Source organism: Chelonia mydas, chromosome 3 (assembly GCF_015237465.2).
Source record: "Chelonia mydas isolate rCheMyd1 chromosome 3, rCheMyd1.pri.v2, whole genome shotgun sequence".
In the NCBI taxonomy this organism is placed as follows: domain Eukaryota; kingdom Metazoa; phylum Chordata; order Testudines; family Cheloniidae; genus Chelonia; species Chelonia mydas.
This window is the reverse complement of record NC_057851.1, coordinates 109,834,776-109,852,793: the sequence shown is the minus strand read 5'-3', so window position 1 is coordinate 109,852,793 and position 18,018 is coordinate 109,834,776. Positions and strand designations below refer to the sequence as shown.

The 18,018-nt window shown below is 38.9% G+C and overlaps 1 protein-coding gene across 8 annotated transcripts in view; it reads left to right on the top strand.

The window, feature by feature from the left end:
- LATS1 (large tumor suppressor kinase 1) overlaps nucleotides 1-17,574 on the top strand; it is a 39,869-nt gene extending 22,295 nt beyond the window's left edge. For all 8 annotated transcript variants that reach the window (XM_037894961.2, XM_043543129.1, XM_043543127.1 and 5 more), the window contains 3 exons: nucleotides 738-920; nucleotides 2,923-3,029; nucleotides 13,284-17,574. In XM_037894961.2, the coding sequence (XP_037750889.1) occupies nucleotides 738-920; nucleotides 2,923-3,029; nucleotides 13,284-13,793 (800 nt within the window). In that variant the 3' untranslated portion in view covers nucleotides 13,794-17,574. The remainder of the gene's footprint in view (nucleotides 1-737; nucleotides 921-2,922; nucleotides 3,030-13,283) is intronic.
- Nucleotides 17,575-18,018: the final 444 nt, after the last annotated feature.

Below are 18,018 nucleotides of genomic sequence, written 5' to 3'. Positions count from 1 at the left end.
GCATTTTGTTCCTCAAGTGGCAGTATCTGGATTCCTTCTTCGTTTTACGGTTATTTTTTCTTATAGGTAACCTGCAAAGAATTAAATGAAAATTGGGCTTGTACCTTTTTTCTTCAATAGATTTTTTTAAAAAACCACTTTTCTGGCTTGTTTTTACACTAGAAATTCAGTTCCTCTTTAGCCTGGTATATTTTACGGTGATTGGAGAAGTAGCAAGAGGGATGACATTACATAAGGCAACAGAGTGAAAGTTGAACAATTGTGATAGGTAAGATTTTTAATCAGACTTTTAAAAACTTTCTATTTTTTAAACACCTGTTTAACTTCAGTGATTGATATTTTGGAGATGGCCCTCCTTCACTGCAGGTGAGAGAAATAACCATATACATCCTATACTTCCAACAAGTTCTTCAGCAAAACTAGGGAAGATCAGAATTGACATTTCCTATTATTTGTTAGGAGAAAAAAATCCATTTTTAACAAACAAAAGAAAATAACTTTCAGGCACTCTTTTTTACATCATAAGCAAAAAAAAAAAAAGCACACAAGCTCAATATTCTAAGTTCTTTACAAGTTCACTTTTAATTATTTTTATTTTAAAGTACTTTAATTCATTAGAATAGAGTGTGTTCATAAAAAGGAATGTTAAAGAATTTGGAGAGAAACTGGTCTTAGCTGAGAAGCTCAACCAAGGGGTAAAACCCCAAAATATTAGTGCTTTCATTTTTATATTGTAGGTGACCATTCACGTCAAGACAGCATGGATTTTAGTAATGAATGGGGTGATCCAGCAAACTGCAGATGTGGAGACAGGCTTAAGCCACTTGAGCGTAGGGCAGCACGGCAGCATCAACGTTGTTTGGCACATTCGCTTGTTGGCACACCTAATTATATTGCACCAGAAGTACTCTTACGAACAGGTAAAGCTTTTTAATTGGATCCCTTTGCAAAATGACTGATGTCTAAAGGCTTTGGCCATTTCTGAAGACCAGCACTTGTACAGATTAATTAATAGTGGAGCCAGTAACAGATAAGTTAAATGACTTATTTGCATCAGTCTTCACTGCAGAGGATGTGAGGGAGATTCTCATACCTGAGTCATTCTTTTTAGGTGACAAATCTGAAGAACTGTCCCAGATTGAGGTGTCGATAAGAGGAGGTTTTGGAACAGATTGATAGATTAAACAGTAATAAATCAACAGGATATGTTCACCCAAGAGTCCTGAAGAAACTCAAATATGAAATTTCAGAACTACTAATTGTGAAATGTAACCTATTGCTTATATCAGCCTCTGTACCAGATAGCTAATGTAAGGCCAATTTTTAAAAAAGGTTCCAGGGGGGATTCTGGCAATTATAGGCCAGTAAGCCTAACTTTAGTACCAGGCAAATTGGTTGAAACTGTAGTGTAAAAAAGAATTATCAGACATATAGATGAACAAAATATGTTGGGGGAGAAGTCAGCATGGCTTTTGTAAAGTGAAATCATGCCTCACCAATCTATTAGAATGTTTTGAGGGTGTTGTGGACCCGGGTGATCCAGAAGATAGAGTGTACTTGGACTTTCAGAAAGTCTTTGACAAGGTCCCTCACCATAAGCTCTTAAGCAAAGTAAGCAGTCTTGGAATGAGAGGGAAGATCTTCTCTCAAATTAGTAACTAGTTAAAAGATAGGGAATAGAGTGGGAATAAATAAATGGTCAGTTTTCAAAAGGGGAGAGGCAAATAGTAGGGTCCCTCCCAACAATCTGTACTGGGACCTGTGCTGTTCAACATATTCATAAATGATCTAGAAAAAGGGTTAAACAGTGAGGTGGCAAAGTTGGCAGAGGATTCAGAATTGCTCAAAATAGTTACATCCAAAGCTGACTGTGAAGAGTTACAAAAGGATCTCACAAAACTGGGTGACTGGTTAACAAAATGGCAGATGGAATTCAGTGTTGATACATGAAAAGTAATTCATATTGGAAAACACAATCCCAACTATACACACAAAATGATGGGATCTAAATTAGCTATTACCACTCAAGAAAGAGAGCTTGGAGTCATCAGGGATAGTTCTCTGAAAACATCTGCTAATTGGCAGTCAAAATAGTTAACAGAATGGTGGGAATTATTAGGAAAGGAATAGATAATACAGAGAATATCATAAGGCCTCTATAAAAATAAAAATCTATATTAGAATTGGAAAAAGTACAGGGAAGGGCAACAAAAATTATTAGGCGGGTAAGGTACAGCTTCCATATGACGGGCGATTAAAAAGACTGCTCATCTTAGAAAAGAGATGACTAAGTGGGATATGATAAAGGTCTATAAAATCGTGAATGGTGTGGAGAAAGTGAAGAAGGAAGTGGTATTACCCCTTCACATAACACTGGAACAAGGGGACACCCCAAAATATTGATAGGCAGCAGGTTTAAAACAAACATAAGGAAGTACTTTTTCACACAATACACAGCCTATGGAACTTGTTGCCAGGGGATGTTGTGAAGGGCAAAAGTGTAACTTAGTTCAAAAAAGAATTAGATGAGTTTAATGGAGGGATAGGTCCAGCAATGGCTATTAGCCAAGATGGTCAGGGATGGAACTCCATGCTATGGGTTTTCCTAAGCTTCTGACTGCCAGAAGCTGGGTCTGGATGACAGGGGATGGATCATTTGATAATTGTCCTGTTCATTCGCTCTGAAGTATCTGGCACTGGCCATTGTCAGAAGATAGGGTGCTGGGCTAAATGGACCATTGGTCTGACCCAGTATGGCCATTCTTAAGCTTTTCTGGGTCAAAAATAAGTACTAAATTATTATTAATCTTGAAGATAATGCAACAAATACTTACTGTAATTTGATACGTTGGTTACCCATTTAAATGTAAATTTAAGTAACCAAAGCACTGGTTTCATTTTTATAGTTTGCTTTTGTTTCAGGATATACACAACTGTGCGATTGGTGGAGTGTTGGAGTAATTCTCTTTGAAATGTTGGTGGGGCAGCCTCCGTTCCTGGCACAGACACCATTGGAAACACAAATGAAGGTAATTAAGAAAATCAGGTCTTAAAATTATGTAATAGTAATGTTCAAAAGTAGTAGTTTGTATAATCCTACAAGCATTACCATGCTGAAAAAGCAGAGTAAGAATTTGTGCAAAACTTTCTAGCTCTATAAAGTGAGAGGAGAGTTTTAAGTGAATAAGCACTATGCACAACTAGGTGATACCCTTTGGCTTAGAAATATGGTTAGTTTATTTTTCACAGAGGCTGAATATTGTAAGATCTGATTTGTTTAGTTTCATGCAATAATCCAAGCTAGTCATTTGTTCATGCTTTGTCAAGAGTTTACCATTTTTGCTCTCTTACAGTATGCCCTTCTCAGTACCATACTTCTCTCAAACAGTGTCATGACACGTGTGTGAGTGAGAGTGAGCGAGAGTGTTGGCCCAGCATCCTTTTTGTGAGACAAGCAATTTAACAGTGTAAAGGGGTACTCACTTGAGCGCCTCCTAGTGGCTGGATGCAGTAGTACAGTCCTTTTCTCACCCTTGGCACCCCTTGCAGGCTGCCAGCTGACCTTAATGGGTCTTCAGTGGTGTCACTCTTCAGCCGAGTCACAAAGTTCAAATGAACTTTTTCATGGGTATGTAAGAGTCCAGTAACTAAACAGTCTATTTGCCCTTTCTTGGGTCTTCAGCCCCAGCTCTGGGCCCTTTGTTCAGATTCCCAAATAAGCCTGGTACCCTTTCTGGGGTTTACCCCACTTTACCTGGGGCCAGAAGGGGAACCCGGGCTTGCTGTAACATACTAGGGCACAGTCCACACTAGTGGGGGGCTGACACAGCCCCGCCCTGCAACCTTGGGTGCCTTACAATGCTTTGCTGTAGTAACTCCCCCCTGGGCTGCTCACACCCTGCATGTATTCCACACCCTGAGTACCTGTGTGTAACTGCAGCCTCCCAGCTACACCCTGGCTCCTCCCAGCCTTGGTTATACTGCAGGTGACCCAACACACCCCCAGAATCTTCCCCCAGAAATGTATGTCCTGTACTGCCCACCCTTTTAATGGACTTCAGTACATTTGTCCTGTCCAAGAGATCATTAAGGAAATAATATAACCGCTTATTACTTTAAATAGTTACCCAGTCGCTTTAACTTAAACACATTGGATTAGATAAAATACTAAAACCAGCTTATTAACTAAAAAGAGATTTTAAGGAGTATAAGTAATAAGGCTTAAATGACAAAATGGTTACAAGAAGAATAAAGATAAAACTCTGATTGGTACCTACTTAAACTATCTAAGGGCTTGTCTACACTGACATTTTACAGCGCTGCAACTTTCTCGCTCAGGGGTATGAAAAAACAGACCCCTGAGTGCAGCAAGTTTCAGCACTGTAAAGCGCCAGTGTAGACAGTGCACCAGCGCTGGGAGCTGCGCCCCTCATGGAGGTGGGTTTTTTTTGTTGTTTTTTGTTTTGTTTTTAAGAGTGCTGGGAGAGCTCTTTCCCAGCGCTCTGCCACTACACAAGGAATGTTAAAGCGCTGCCGTGGCAGTGCTTTAACGTTGCCTGTGTAGACTAGCCCTTAGTTGCAAAGCAAACTTTCTCACCACGTATTTCCAGCAAGGTTATTGACCAAACTCTTCAGGTCAGGACCCCTCCCTCAGAGTCCACTGGCTATTTCCTTTTGTCTTCACAGTTGCGGAGGCGGCGACGGGCAGAGAGAGAAAGAGGGGTCCCTTGGTGTGTTTGTCCCTCCTTTTTATAGTTTCAGCCCCCTTCTTAAAAAAACGTTTGCAGCTGAGAACCAGGAGACAAAGAGTCTATGTGGAAGGATGTTCCCTGTTGGGTTTTTTTTCCCACCTGTTTGAACTTCCTTTGTTTTCCCTTCCTGGTTGATGACACTGTTTACTGCTTAAATGCAAACAAAGGCACGCACACATTCCTTCCTTTGTTTCGGACAGACGTAACTTGTGGCTGGGCAGGGCTGTGAGGTTTGGAACGTGTGTTAATAACATCATACAGGGGAATCATAACACTATGTTAAGTTATAACACACACATTTTATCAAGACAATATTGACCAGCAAATTGAGTTTTCAAATGATACCTTACAAGGCGTACTTTGTACAAAGATTATTACAATAGTGCTTAGAGTATGAACACAGAGATGTATTCAGTCACACCCACCCACTACTCTGGGTTCTAGCCCAGGGATCCTAAAAACAGCAGCTGCTTACGGCTTGATTCAATTCATTGCTGCTTCTTACCTGCACCTTTTCCTACTTGCCCCCTTTAGTTTCACCTTTATCTCAGAGTTGTGGTTCTTAGGTCCTCTCTCTCCCTGCAAATCCAGCTATGCAAAATTGCAGCCAGAAAACAATCCGGCTATCCCTCAATTTCCTTTGTCCAGAGAGGAGCACCCTTCCTTTCCAGGTCCCAAGAACTGAACTTCTGTCTGTCTGTCTTTTTTGTTTTTTGGCACAGCAGTCTCATACAAGGCTATGACAGCCACTTTCTTCTTTCATTTTTAGGCCAACTTTTTTCTTAATATCCTTTGACTCAGTCTAGTAACCTTAAGAAAATGCAGCAAGGCTTTTTTGTGTGTGCACAATTCCATTTCCCTGATGTTCCCCTTTAGGGAAAAATCTTTGATTCCAAGTTGTCTCAATTTTTCATAAAGAAACTTTCTTTCCATAGAATATTGCACACAGTGTCATAGAATATGGTCAACAGTTTCTTTGGTTTTACACAAAGTACAGACTGTCTTTTTAAGTGTCTTTAATAAGTTTACCTTATCATTTAAGACACAATGACCTGTTAACTCTCTAAAAATCTCTACTTTGCTTTTTTCTGTCATGACTGGAGTGTAGAATCTTTGATTTTTTTTAGCATATATCATAAAACCTTTTATTTCCTTAGTCCATAATTCTTGCCATTCCTTCGCAAGCTCCTTTGTGATCACACTTTTAAATTCTTATCTACTTATGGGTATCTTAATATCCACCTCCTCATTTTTTAGAGCTTGTCTTGCTGCTTTGTCAGCCATCTCATTTCCAGGTATTCCGATATGTGATGGAACCCATTCTATTGTTACACAGCTACCTGCTTGCATTATTTCCATAGTTAGGAACGTTATTCACTTATGTCATTTCTGCTTTCTGAAGTCCCTGTTCTGAGTGTCCTAATACCTGACAAGGAATCAGATAAAATTACAGCTGCAGTCGGTCACTCATCTCCTACCCAGGTTAGTGCCAACATTTTTCCCATTAGTTCAGCCATCAGTACATTCACATAATTCAAAAGCCTTTTAGATTTCTGGATTCCAAAACTAGGACCGCAACTACTACTCTACCCAGTGTTGTCATCTGTATAAACTTGGGAAAGGTGGTCCCATTTTTCATAAATAAGTTCAGAAATTTCATTGGTCATAATGTGTGGGTTGTTTCCTTCCCTCGTTTTTTTTTCTTTTTTCCCAAACAATTCCAAATCCACCAATGGAGGAATAACTGTCTAGCTGAAATCTCATTTCCTGTGACTAAAAACTTTTAGTTCTGTTTTTTTATTTTTATATGTCTCCTTTAACGATTTTTTTGATCCTGAGAGTATGAAGACACCCTGGTCCTCCAGGTTAGGGGTTAGGCACAGGGCTAACAACCCTGTCTGGTAAAAACAAAACAAAATATGTTATGGAAACAGTGGCGGAGAAATTAACCATTACTGTGTGATGGCCTGCAGAAGTCAGTGATCTGTATGACTGGCAGTGCTGAAAGTCAAAAGGAAGCCACTGGCATGAAGACTAAAGTGCTCAACACCAAGACAAAAACCAAACTTGGTTTTTGGAACATATGGACAATTTACAAAACGGAAGCTAGCTCAGGTCACAGCAGAGATGAGATGCTACAGCTTACAAATTCTGGGTGTCAGTAAAAGCAGATGGATGGGATCAGGAAGATTAACAGCCTATGATGAAACTTTGCTGTATTCTGGACAGGATGATGGACAGCACCAAAAGAGTGTTGCCATCCTTTTGAAGAAGGGAGTGGAGTGTTTCCTGCTTGAGTGGAAGTCCATCAGCAGCAGACTTTTGAGAGCTAGACTGAAAGGGAAACACAATAATATCACCCTGATTCAGTGCTATGCTCTGACATGACAGTGATGAAAAAGCAAAGGACAAATTCTACCTTGCATTACAGGCAGAGTTAGAGAGAGGACCATGCCACGACCTATTGTCATGGGAAACCTGAATGCCAAGGTCAGTAAGGACAACGCAAACAACGACAGAGCAATGATAAGACATGGTGTGGCATCATCAATGACAACGGAGAGAGTTGTTGATTTCTGCAATATGAATGACCTAGTCATTGGCTGAACCCTATTTCAACATTGTGAAATTCACAAGCTGACATGGTGTTCTCCAAATGGCAGACATAAGAAGCAGATTGACGATATGATGATCATTGACAAATGGCGACACTCACTGACAGGTGTGAAAGTGAGAAGGGGAGCAGATGTTGGCAGTGACCACCACTTTGTGACAGCCTCCGTCAAGCTAAAACTGAGAAGTGTGGGTCCACCAAACAAGGGACATAGACGTTATGACGTTGACAAGCTAAAGTCCCCTGAAATACAGAAAGCCTTCGTTCTGCAGTTAAAGAACCGGTTTCAGGCACTTGCAGACAGCGGAGAGGAGGGGAATGCAGATGAGATCAACAAAAAGTGGGACAAAGTAACAACAATTTATAAACGGAGCAGTGAAACCTGTCTAGACTACAGGCAGAAGAGAAGAAAGGGGTGGATTACTCCAAGCACATGGAATGCCATAGAAACGAGATGAGCCCTGAAGAAGAAAAAAAGCTTTAGACACAAAATCCCAGAAGCTAAAAGACAAATACCACCAGCCGTATAGCAAGGCACACCGGGAGGTCAAATGCCTTGTGAGAGCAGACAAATGACATTATATTGATGATCTGGCAACACAAGCAGAGGATTCAGCTGCTTGTGGTGAACAAGGAACTGTCTACATGGCTTATCCGTGGTAAACGGCAGACACCACTCTCATCGGGGACTAACAAGGCCACCTATTGGCACCAGAAAAAGAACAAGAAATGTACTGGACAGAGCATTTCAAAGAATTGCTGAGCAGGGAGCCACCTAAAGAGGAAGCAAACATCCGGGAGGCAGAAGATCTTGATATCAATACAGACACCCCAACTAAGGAAGAGATTGAAGCCATCAACTCCTTAAAAAATGGGAAAGCTCCTGGCAAGGATAACTTGAATGCAGAATTGTTCAAGGTAAATCCTGAGTTAGCAGCATCTATCCTGGTCCCTCTGTTTGTCAGTTTGGGAAAGGGAAAAAGTGCCAGATGAGTGGACCAATAGGTGTTATTGTGAAGATACCAAAGAAAGGAACTGTTAGGGATCGTAATAACTGGCATGGTATAACATTTTTATCTGTGCAAAGCAAGGTATTGTGCAAGATCATAATCCAGCATATATCAGAGGCAGTTGATAGTATTCTCAGACAAGAGCAAGCTGGTTTTTGGAAAGGGCATGGATGCACAGATCAGATCTTAACTCTATGAAACATAACAGAACAATGCTTAGAATGGGAACGGCAACTCTACATAAACTTAATAGACTTTGAGAAGGGTTTTGATAGCATTCACAGGACCAGCCTATGGTGCATTCTGTGGGCATATGGAATCCCTCTCCATATAATCAACATAATCAAAAGCTTCTATTCCAACTTTACATGCAATGTTGATCACAGTGAGCTCAGTTTTGAAGTCAGAACAGGAGTACATCGGGGTGAGTCATGTTTACAATCCTCTTCAACATTACCATTGACTGGGTAATGCAGTGTACAACAGAAGACATGCCAAGAGGCATTAAATAGACATCCTTCTCCTCCCTTGAAGACAGAGACTTCGCAGATGATCTCACTCTCCTATCACATACCCAACCCCATATACAAGAAAAAACTAGACTCAACACATTCAGCCAGCAAATTTGACTGAAAATCAACTGCAATAAGACCGATATCATGACCTTTAATATTGTCTCACCATTACCAATACAGATAGAGGATCATGTTCTCACCAATGTAAAAACACCATCAGTCAGGAGGGTGGAACAAGCCAGGATATCTGGAACAGAATCAGTGAAGCCAGGAACACCTTCAGGAGCTTAAATACAGTCTGGAAATCATTAAAATACAGCACCAAAACCAAACTCGAGATTTATCAGAGCTGCGTACTTTCAATACTACTTTATAGTGCAGAATGCTGGGGAAATGAGAGAGTATGACATGTCCAAACTGTCTTCATTCCATACAGCCTACCTCAGAAAAATCCTATGTATCTTTTGGCCCAGAACAATCTCAAACGAAGATCACACGGTGCAGCCAAGAAAATATGACACCATCATTCCCAGGAGGCGTTGGAGGTGGATTGGCCATGTGTTTTAGTAGTAAGATGGACACCTGAAGGCAAGCAAAAACAAGGCTGCACGAAAACAACATGGGCGAAGAGCTGTAGAAGCAGAGCTGAAAAACCCTGGGGCACAACTGGGGAACCATTGAAAGATTTGCCAGAAACAGACAGGAATGGAGGAGCTTCGTTGCTGCCCTAAACGCCAGAGGCGTAATGGGAACAGTGACAACGGATGGTTGGTTGACTGACTGATGATGAGTATGAGGCAGTCTGTGGCAATCCATATCACTTTGTCTGCTAAGCTCTTAGTAACACTTGTAAATCAGTTGTGTACTTCCATTGTCATGATTCCCTTTTACCTTAGCCTGAAAGGTTAGAGCTAATAGTTTCATCCTTAGATAGGTGCTTCCGCAGTGGCTGTTTGCAGCACACACGCTAATGATGATGATGATGATGTTGTGCCAGCAGTTCCAAGTTTCTAAGAGTTGTTTTTGAGGCTGAACCAAAAGCTTGGCATCTGTAGTCTAAAACTGGTCTTATCAATGCTCAGTACATCATCATCAGTACCTTCTTATCTGCACCCCATTTGTTTCCAGCTATGCTTTTTTATGTAAGTTCATCCTACTTCTATACATTTGTATGATTATCTATGTGACCTTTCCAAATTAATTTAATAACAAATACTACTCCTAAGAACCTACGCTTTGGAATGTTTGTGTTTTTTTTCCCCACCATAAAGAAATAAGTCTCAGTCTTCCCTTTTTTTCTTCCTGGTTGAAAGCATTCCCTTAGTTTTTTGCAAGTGAGAATTTAAATCCCTAATCACTTCCCCACTTGGAAATTCTCCGGAGTGCTTCATTTGTCTTTCATATGGCTACTTTTAGTCTTCATACTTCGTCCATATAGCACAGTCATCTGTGAAAAGGGAAATACCTATTCCCATCTGCACAATTTTCTGGGAAGTTATTTATCATAATGGAAAACAAAAGAGAGCTAATAATACTCCCTTGTGGAGTTCCATGTGTAAGCATGTAGGTTTTTGGTAAAGCTGTTCCCACTTTTACCTTTATAGTTCCATCACTTGAAAAGTCCCTTAGCCACCAAAATATTCTCCCTTTTATTTCAGTTTTGGCTAATTTATATTGGAGGCCTTCCCTCCATAGTATGTCATATTCTTTTTCAATGTCCAGGAAGACAGATATCATAAAGTTCTTAGTTCTTTATGATTTTTTGTACCTCCATTTCTAGTCTCACTATATATGTTCAACCATGCATTTTCCTTTTATGAAACCACTTAGTGCTGTTTATAATATCATTTTTCTCCAACTATTCCACTGGTGTAATTTTTTACCATGATTTTCCCCACACATGATGTGAGGGCAAACTGAACTGCTAAGACCCTGCAGCTCCTTTATCTGAGCCTGCTGAGCTCTGATTGGCTGTCACTAGCCCTTGAAGGACCTGGTGTCACTAGCTTTTAGGATGAGTGCTCCAGTGAAGTCTTTCTAGGTAGGCCTGGAGGACCCACCTTTGTTGCTCTTTTCCTTACACCTTCCTGCTTCCTAGGGCAGGGTGTAATAGAGAAGTGTGGGCTCTAGAGAGGCTACGAAGGCCTGGTGCATCCCGTCACAACCAGATAGTTATCTTTTTCTCTTACCTTCTTCCAGAACTTAAGACCAGTGAATAGCATATTCTTCAAGAATGGTAACAGTCACATAACACACCTAGATTCAATCCTGAATGACTAAAATTATATATTTTTATTTTGAAGTCCATTAGAGAAAATATTGATAAGATTTAGAAGATAATACATGTTATCTACGGTCCTATTTCTAGGCCCTTGTGAGACCCTTAGAAATCTTAGTTACAAAAGAGAAACATTAGATGACATCAGAAAGTTTAGCCAGATATTACCATATAGAATCTCCTGGTCTTTCCAGATTCTGTCTTATGCCTCCTGTGAGAAAATATGTTCATAGATCTATTTATTTATAGGATGAGAGGGGATCATTATAATCATCTAATGTGATCACTGGCATTGACAAACATCTGTAAGCATTGTAGTGCTGGTAGGAATAACAGGCCATCAAATTTCATCTAGTAATTCCTATGTGAAGCCCATAACTTCTGATTGAGCTACAGCATATTTTTTAGAAAGACATCCAATTTTGATTTAAAGACTTCAAGGGTAAAAATCCACCATATTCTTAGGTGAGTTGTTCCATTTAATTACCCTCACTGTTAAACTTTGCACCTTATTTCTAGTTGCACTTGTCCAGCTTCAGCTTCTATACCTTGGATCTTTGAATGCCTTTTTCTGCTACATTAAAGAGCTCTCTACTATCAAAGTCTTCTCCCCATGTAGGTTCTTGCAGACTGTGATTGAGCCATCTTTTAATTTTCTGTTGGATAAAGTAAATTACGTTTCTATAGTCTCTCACTGTAGGACGGGCTTTCTAGACCTTTAATCCTTCTTGTTGCTCTTTTCTGAACCCTTTCCAGTTGGTCAGCATCCTTTTTAAAGTGTGTACATGAGAACTGGACACAGTATTCCAGTAATAGTCTCTCTAATGCCATATACAGTGGTAATACCACCTTACTTCTCAATATTCCCCTGCTTATGCATCCAAGTATCCCATTAGTTTTCTTAGATCTGGTCTATACTACAGACCTATATCAATAGAACTACATCACTCAGGACAGGGTCGTGGATTTTTCACTCCCCTGAGTGATGTAGTGATACTGACCTAACCACCTTCCGTAGACAATGCTATGTCAGCAGGAGAGCTTCTCCTGCCAACATAGCTACCATCTCTCAGGGAGGTGGATTAACTATGTCGACAGTTGAGCTCTCTCCCATCAGCTTAGTGTCTTCATTAAAGCACTACAGGGACACAGTTGCATCGGTGCAGCTTATGCAGCATTTTAAGGGTAGACTTGCCCTCAGTCAAAGCATCAAATTGGGAGCTCATGTTCTATTAGTTATCTATCATGACCTCGAAGTCCTTTTCAGAGACACTGCCTTCCAAAAATCCCCATCCTGTAATTGTGACCTACATTCTTTGTTCCTAGATGAACTACCTTGCATTTGGCTGTAGGAAAACAAATGTCTTCATCTCTTAAGGCTTGTGTTGTCAGCAGCTACCGGTGTGGTGCTCTGCTCTTGTTCGATGATAACAGTTGGCTGCATGCGTGTTCCCTCTGTGTGCTGCCCCAGCTCTTCGCAGATAGACTTGTACACACTAGCGCTTGCTTCAGTATAACTTCAGTCGCTCACGGCTATGGAAAAGCCACCTCCCTGTGCGACATAAGTTACGCTGACCCTAAGCACCAGCGTGGACAGCGCTATGTCAGCGGGAGAAGTTCTTCTGTCGACACAGCTATCGCCACTCGGGGAGGTGGAGTAATTATGCCGACTGTAGAGCTCTCGCCCCTTGGCATAGAGTGTCTGCACTAGCAGTGCAGCTACATCAGTGCATCTGTGACGCTGCAGCAATTCTACTGTAGACTAGCCCTTAGTCAGTACAGGTTTCCTATCTGTTCAGTGAGGGTAATAGTGCTTTCCTTCCTCACAGGAGTGTTGTGAGATAAATACATTAAAGATTTTCCGGCAACTCGGATGCTCTGGTAAAGGAGGATCATATAAGTCCTGAAGAGAGAGATGATGGCAAAATAAATAAAAATATCAAGAGTGTGGGCTTTTGAGTTTTTAGGGGAAAACACTTATAGGTGTTAAGTGATGACTCTTGAAACAGTTTTCATTGTGCATTTCATACATGGCGGGTTTTATTTTTAAGAAATTACAGAAAATGAAAAATCTAACTTTATTTTATGATCTTTTTTTACACTTTCTTTTTAAAGGTTATAAATTGGCAAACAGCTCTTCACATTCCACCTCAAGCTAAATTGACTCCAGAGGCTTCTGACCTTATTATCAAACTCTGCCGAGGGCCAGAAGACCGCTTAGGCAAGAATGGTACAGATGAAATAAAAGCTCATCCATTTTTTAAAGCTATTGATTTTTCAAGTGATCTACGACAGCAGACTGCTTCATATGTTCCTAAAATTACACATCCCACAGACACATCCAATTTTGACCCAGTTGATCCAGATAAGTTATGGTGTGATGATGATAAGGACGGGAATGTAAATGACACACTTAATGGGTGGTACAAAAATGGGAAACATCCTGAACATGCTTTTTACGAGTTCACATTTCGAAGGTTTTTTGATGACAATGGCTACCCTTACAACTACCCAAAACCCATTGAATATGAATACAATAATCCACAAAACTTGGAGCAGCAATCAGATGATGATGATGAGCAGGCAGGCAAAGGGGTTCAAAATCGTGATCTAGTTTATGTTTAGCAGAGAAGTTGAAGATAGTTGAACTGTGTGTTTTGAAGTTGGGATTTTTCAAAAATCCCCTGTGATAAGAGAATTAACAGAAGATTGCTTGGGTAAATATATGCATACTTTATTAAAAAAAAAAATTACCATTATCCCAGAGTTCTGTATTTTTGCTTTCTGTACATTTTGTTTCCCCAAAATGCAGGGAAATAATTTTAAAACATTAATTTATTCCAGCATTATTAATCATTCATTTAGAAAAGAACTGATGTTAGGAAAAATAAATTATGAACTGAGTTTTATGATCAGTTCTTTGTACTTTAAGTACTCAATATAGGAAATAGTGATTTCTTAAAAGGAGATGTTATCTATTTGTACATAGGCTAAATAATTTTTTTTAAAAATCTTTGTTCCAGACTTAAACAGTTCTGCCTTGCTTTGACCAAATATAAATCTTATCATACACTTACAAAACTGATACCTCTCTGATACATGGCTGCTATACTGTGGCTTCCCACAATATCAGGCTCCACTGTTAGCAAAATTAAGCCTGTTTGGTAAGTAATTCCCAGTCAGTACAGTAACTGCACAGTACACAGCTTTGAAAATGGGAAACATCAGTCTCTGTTGTAATGTGACTATAAATGGTTTAAAAAAAAATCTTAGGGTTTTTATTTATATTTAACTTAAAATTATATTGAAAGTTATAACTAGATTTATAACTAAAACCAGTAATAGTATTTACTTAGCAGCAATTTAGCTCTCTCCCTGTCAGCCCCTCTTAAAGATGTGGGAGGAATGAAGCTTTGGAAAAAAAAGACTGAAATCTGCTCCAACTTCATTTTTTGATGGAAGCCAAACTGTACTGTGTCTCAAACTCTGCTCCAATCAGAAAATTATAGCTTGAAAAATTGTTTTTAAAATGGTTCTATTTCTTGCTCCAGCCTTTCAGCTGGTTATGAGGAAGGATTGAGAGTATGATACATGGCTTTCATTAGGCTTTTGTGCTGCGAAGATCAGTTTTGTGTGTTAAACCTTAACCAGTTGGAAACACTGCTGTGCGTGTACCTGGGAACAAACAAGTTAAGCTGTTTGTTTCCCCTTTTTTACATTTCTGGTGTTCTGTCATTCACAGCTTAATTGAAAGCAGATTCACCTCTGTGGTATTTGATACTGCGATAGCAGATGCATGTAATTCTGAATACTGGTTTCATGGCGTTCAAGCAGCAGCTAAGCAGAAGTTCTAGTGTCACAGCCTTCAGATGCAAAATTAATAAGCCTTTTGTGATGCTCAGAGGGGAACACACCACTAAACAGCTGTCCCACTCACAAGACCAGCAGTTGTTTCAGGTGTGGGAAGAAAGAGTAATGCCCCTCCATCCCATAGCCAGCAGTTTTTTTGAGGGACAGGGAAATGCAGGTTGTTTTAAAAAACAAAAACCAAATTTAAACATACTTTTAAACAACCACAGTTTCCCCACTCCTGGGTTGAAGTCCTGTGTGTTAATATCAATCAGAAATTTTTAACATCAGTGCCTCTTGTTTACTCTGATCATCCAGGCCATTATACTAGAATTCTTGCTCCCTAAGCATCATGAAACCACACTCAGAGCTGGTATCACAGCAGTGTAAGGAGTACATGCAGTATCACTATGGTGCTATCATGATCAATGTCTTTTAAAAATAATTTTAAGAGGAGAGTCCTGTTTCTTTAAGGATATTTACTTATCTTTCTGTTCTGAAGCATCTATCATGGTGAAAAGATATTTATGTAAAAATATCCATTCCTTATAATAAAAAAATAGCTATTTCTCTATAGTCTCAATAGGACTTGAATCAGTAAAACACAATTCAAGTCCTCTGTGTCTATCTTAAAGAAAGCTGTTCTGTCTCAACATTTCTAAGATCTATAATGTTTAGCTTCAACATTATAAAATGGATGCAATATATAAATACTTCAGCTTTTTATTTTTGTTTGTAAAAATAGGCTTTATTTCACAGTAAATAATCTTTTAAAGGACTGTCTCCATTCATCATGTTGGTAAGTGTCCCAGTAAAACTGGCAGTTTTAATCTCCTTTACTTGTCCTGCAGTAAAGTGTAACATATTACCGGTTAAAACCAATTTAATCAAGTGAGCATTATTTGTGGGCATGTAATAAATAAAACTTCCTTAGACAATGTCACCTTTTAATTACAAATACAATTTTTATAATTGATTATCTGAGCATATTTCTCCTTTCCCAGTCCATCAGGATCTAGACTTGTGATTGGTCTTAGCCAAACAGTGCTGGGTTTAGCTGAAGAAAGATGTCCTTTCCAAGGCACTTCCATTTTACATAAGGAAGTTAAATCCAACAGGAATTGCTATTAAACCAAAATAATTGAGTATTTTAAGCTAATATGCATGGTACTGAAATATGAGATACCGCTCTGCCATTTTGAAACACTTACATGTGTGTCCTGATAAACTGGTAGTATTTCAAGTTTTTCTATTATCTACCATTAAATTTCTGGTTCTCCTAATTTCTGAAGTTTGCAGTCTAAATGCTGCAGTACTCCATACATGTATTTCTCTCCTGGATCTCCCAGTGCATTACAGCGCTAAGTCCTGCTCTGGAAGAACAGAAAATATCCTCATAACACAATTGTTTATCTCAGCTCTCCAATGTATTTCCCTGCGCCCATGTGTGAAATTCCCATTGACTACAGAAGTAGTTCCAAACATGGATCCAGGACATGTTGTTGTAACCCTTAGTGTCTACTGTTTACAATATTGATATTTCAGTCCTTCATAAATTTTGCCTCTAGAATCTTCTGGGGCATTGAAATTCAGATTGATCTTTGATCGGACTAGTTTATATTGACAACAGAGGAGAGATACTTATAACCAGCAACTGTGAGACTGTATAATCACAGTTTTAGTTTGGACTTCTTGAAAATATTTTCAATTGTAAAGAATTAAAATGAGTGACTGTCTTTTTTTTGCCTCATGTATACATATAAATTGTATTTATAAAATGTTCTGTAATCATGTAACTATTGTAAATACTGTTCTGATGTATTGTTCAATTATATTCTATCCTAGGGCAGGCCCTCTTGCTGTATCTTTTCTATCTTCATATTTCTAATAGAATCAATAGAATGTATGACTAGAAAGTCATTTTGAGACTGACTTAAAAAAATCTTCTGCTGTTGCTAATTGCAAAGCTGACAGTGGGTATGATTTATTTGGACTTAATTTTGTTTCGTTATTAGCTAATGCAGTGGGTGGGTTCTTAGATGCTGCTGCTGTTGTTACCCTACATACCATAAGACTCTGTTCCAAATGTTATTGGTATTTAAAATCAGACATTTAATCTGTTTGCTTTAATTCAACCAAAGCACAGAGAGAACAAATTTCAGTCAACATAATGGTAAAAATGTTATGAGTGCCTTAATATGCTTTTGAGCAAAGGCACTAATCAAGTTTACTATTGTATTGCGTATGTATATATGTCTTTTGTATGATAAATGTTCTGCTGACAAAACACTACAATTTTATAAAATGACACTAGATTAAGAGAAGGAATTGCAGCCTTTGTAGACCGTATAAATCCTCTTTGCATACTTTTGAATGTAACAGCTGTTGGTAATCAGTGACATTCCCTATAACTGTTTTATGAATGTTTCATTTTCTCAAAATCAGTTTCTCTAGTGTAATATCTGCTGGGATAATAAAGAATAAAGTACAGTAAATCTTTTTCCTTATAAATGGTAAATTCTGGTTCTACTAATCAAATACAAGTTAAAATTTTAAATTTTGTTTAAAAGTTGTTGGTCTTTCTCTGTTCTCTTAAATCTGTGCAAATGGCGTAACAGCTCAGAACTGGTGAACTAATACATCATTATGCAGTTAACAGCAATGATGTTGTTAGCTGTAATTGGACATAGTTTGATCTGTATTCTAGAAGTTCTGTAACTCAAGTCACACAATTGTAATTTATGTCACTCTTCTTTCTCCCACTTCCACCAACAAATGATTAAAATAGCTCTGCTCAGGATCTACTTATTCAGCAGACAATGAATGGGTACACAGTCTGTATAGACTGTACATCATGGATAACTAACTTCATAAATTATTGCTTTTCTTGGAGATCTAGAGGAAGTACAGTTCTTAAATTATGAAATCCATTTCTAGCATAAGAATGCTATCCAAATATAGGACATTGACTTTTTCTTTAATAGGCTTCAGCTTAAAGTGC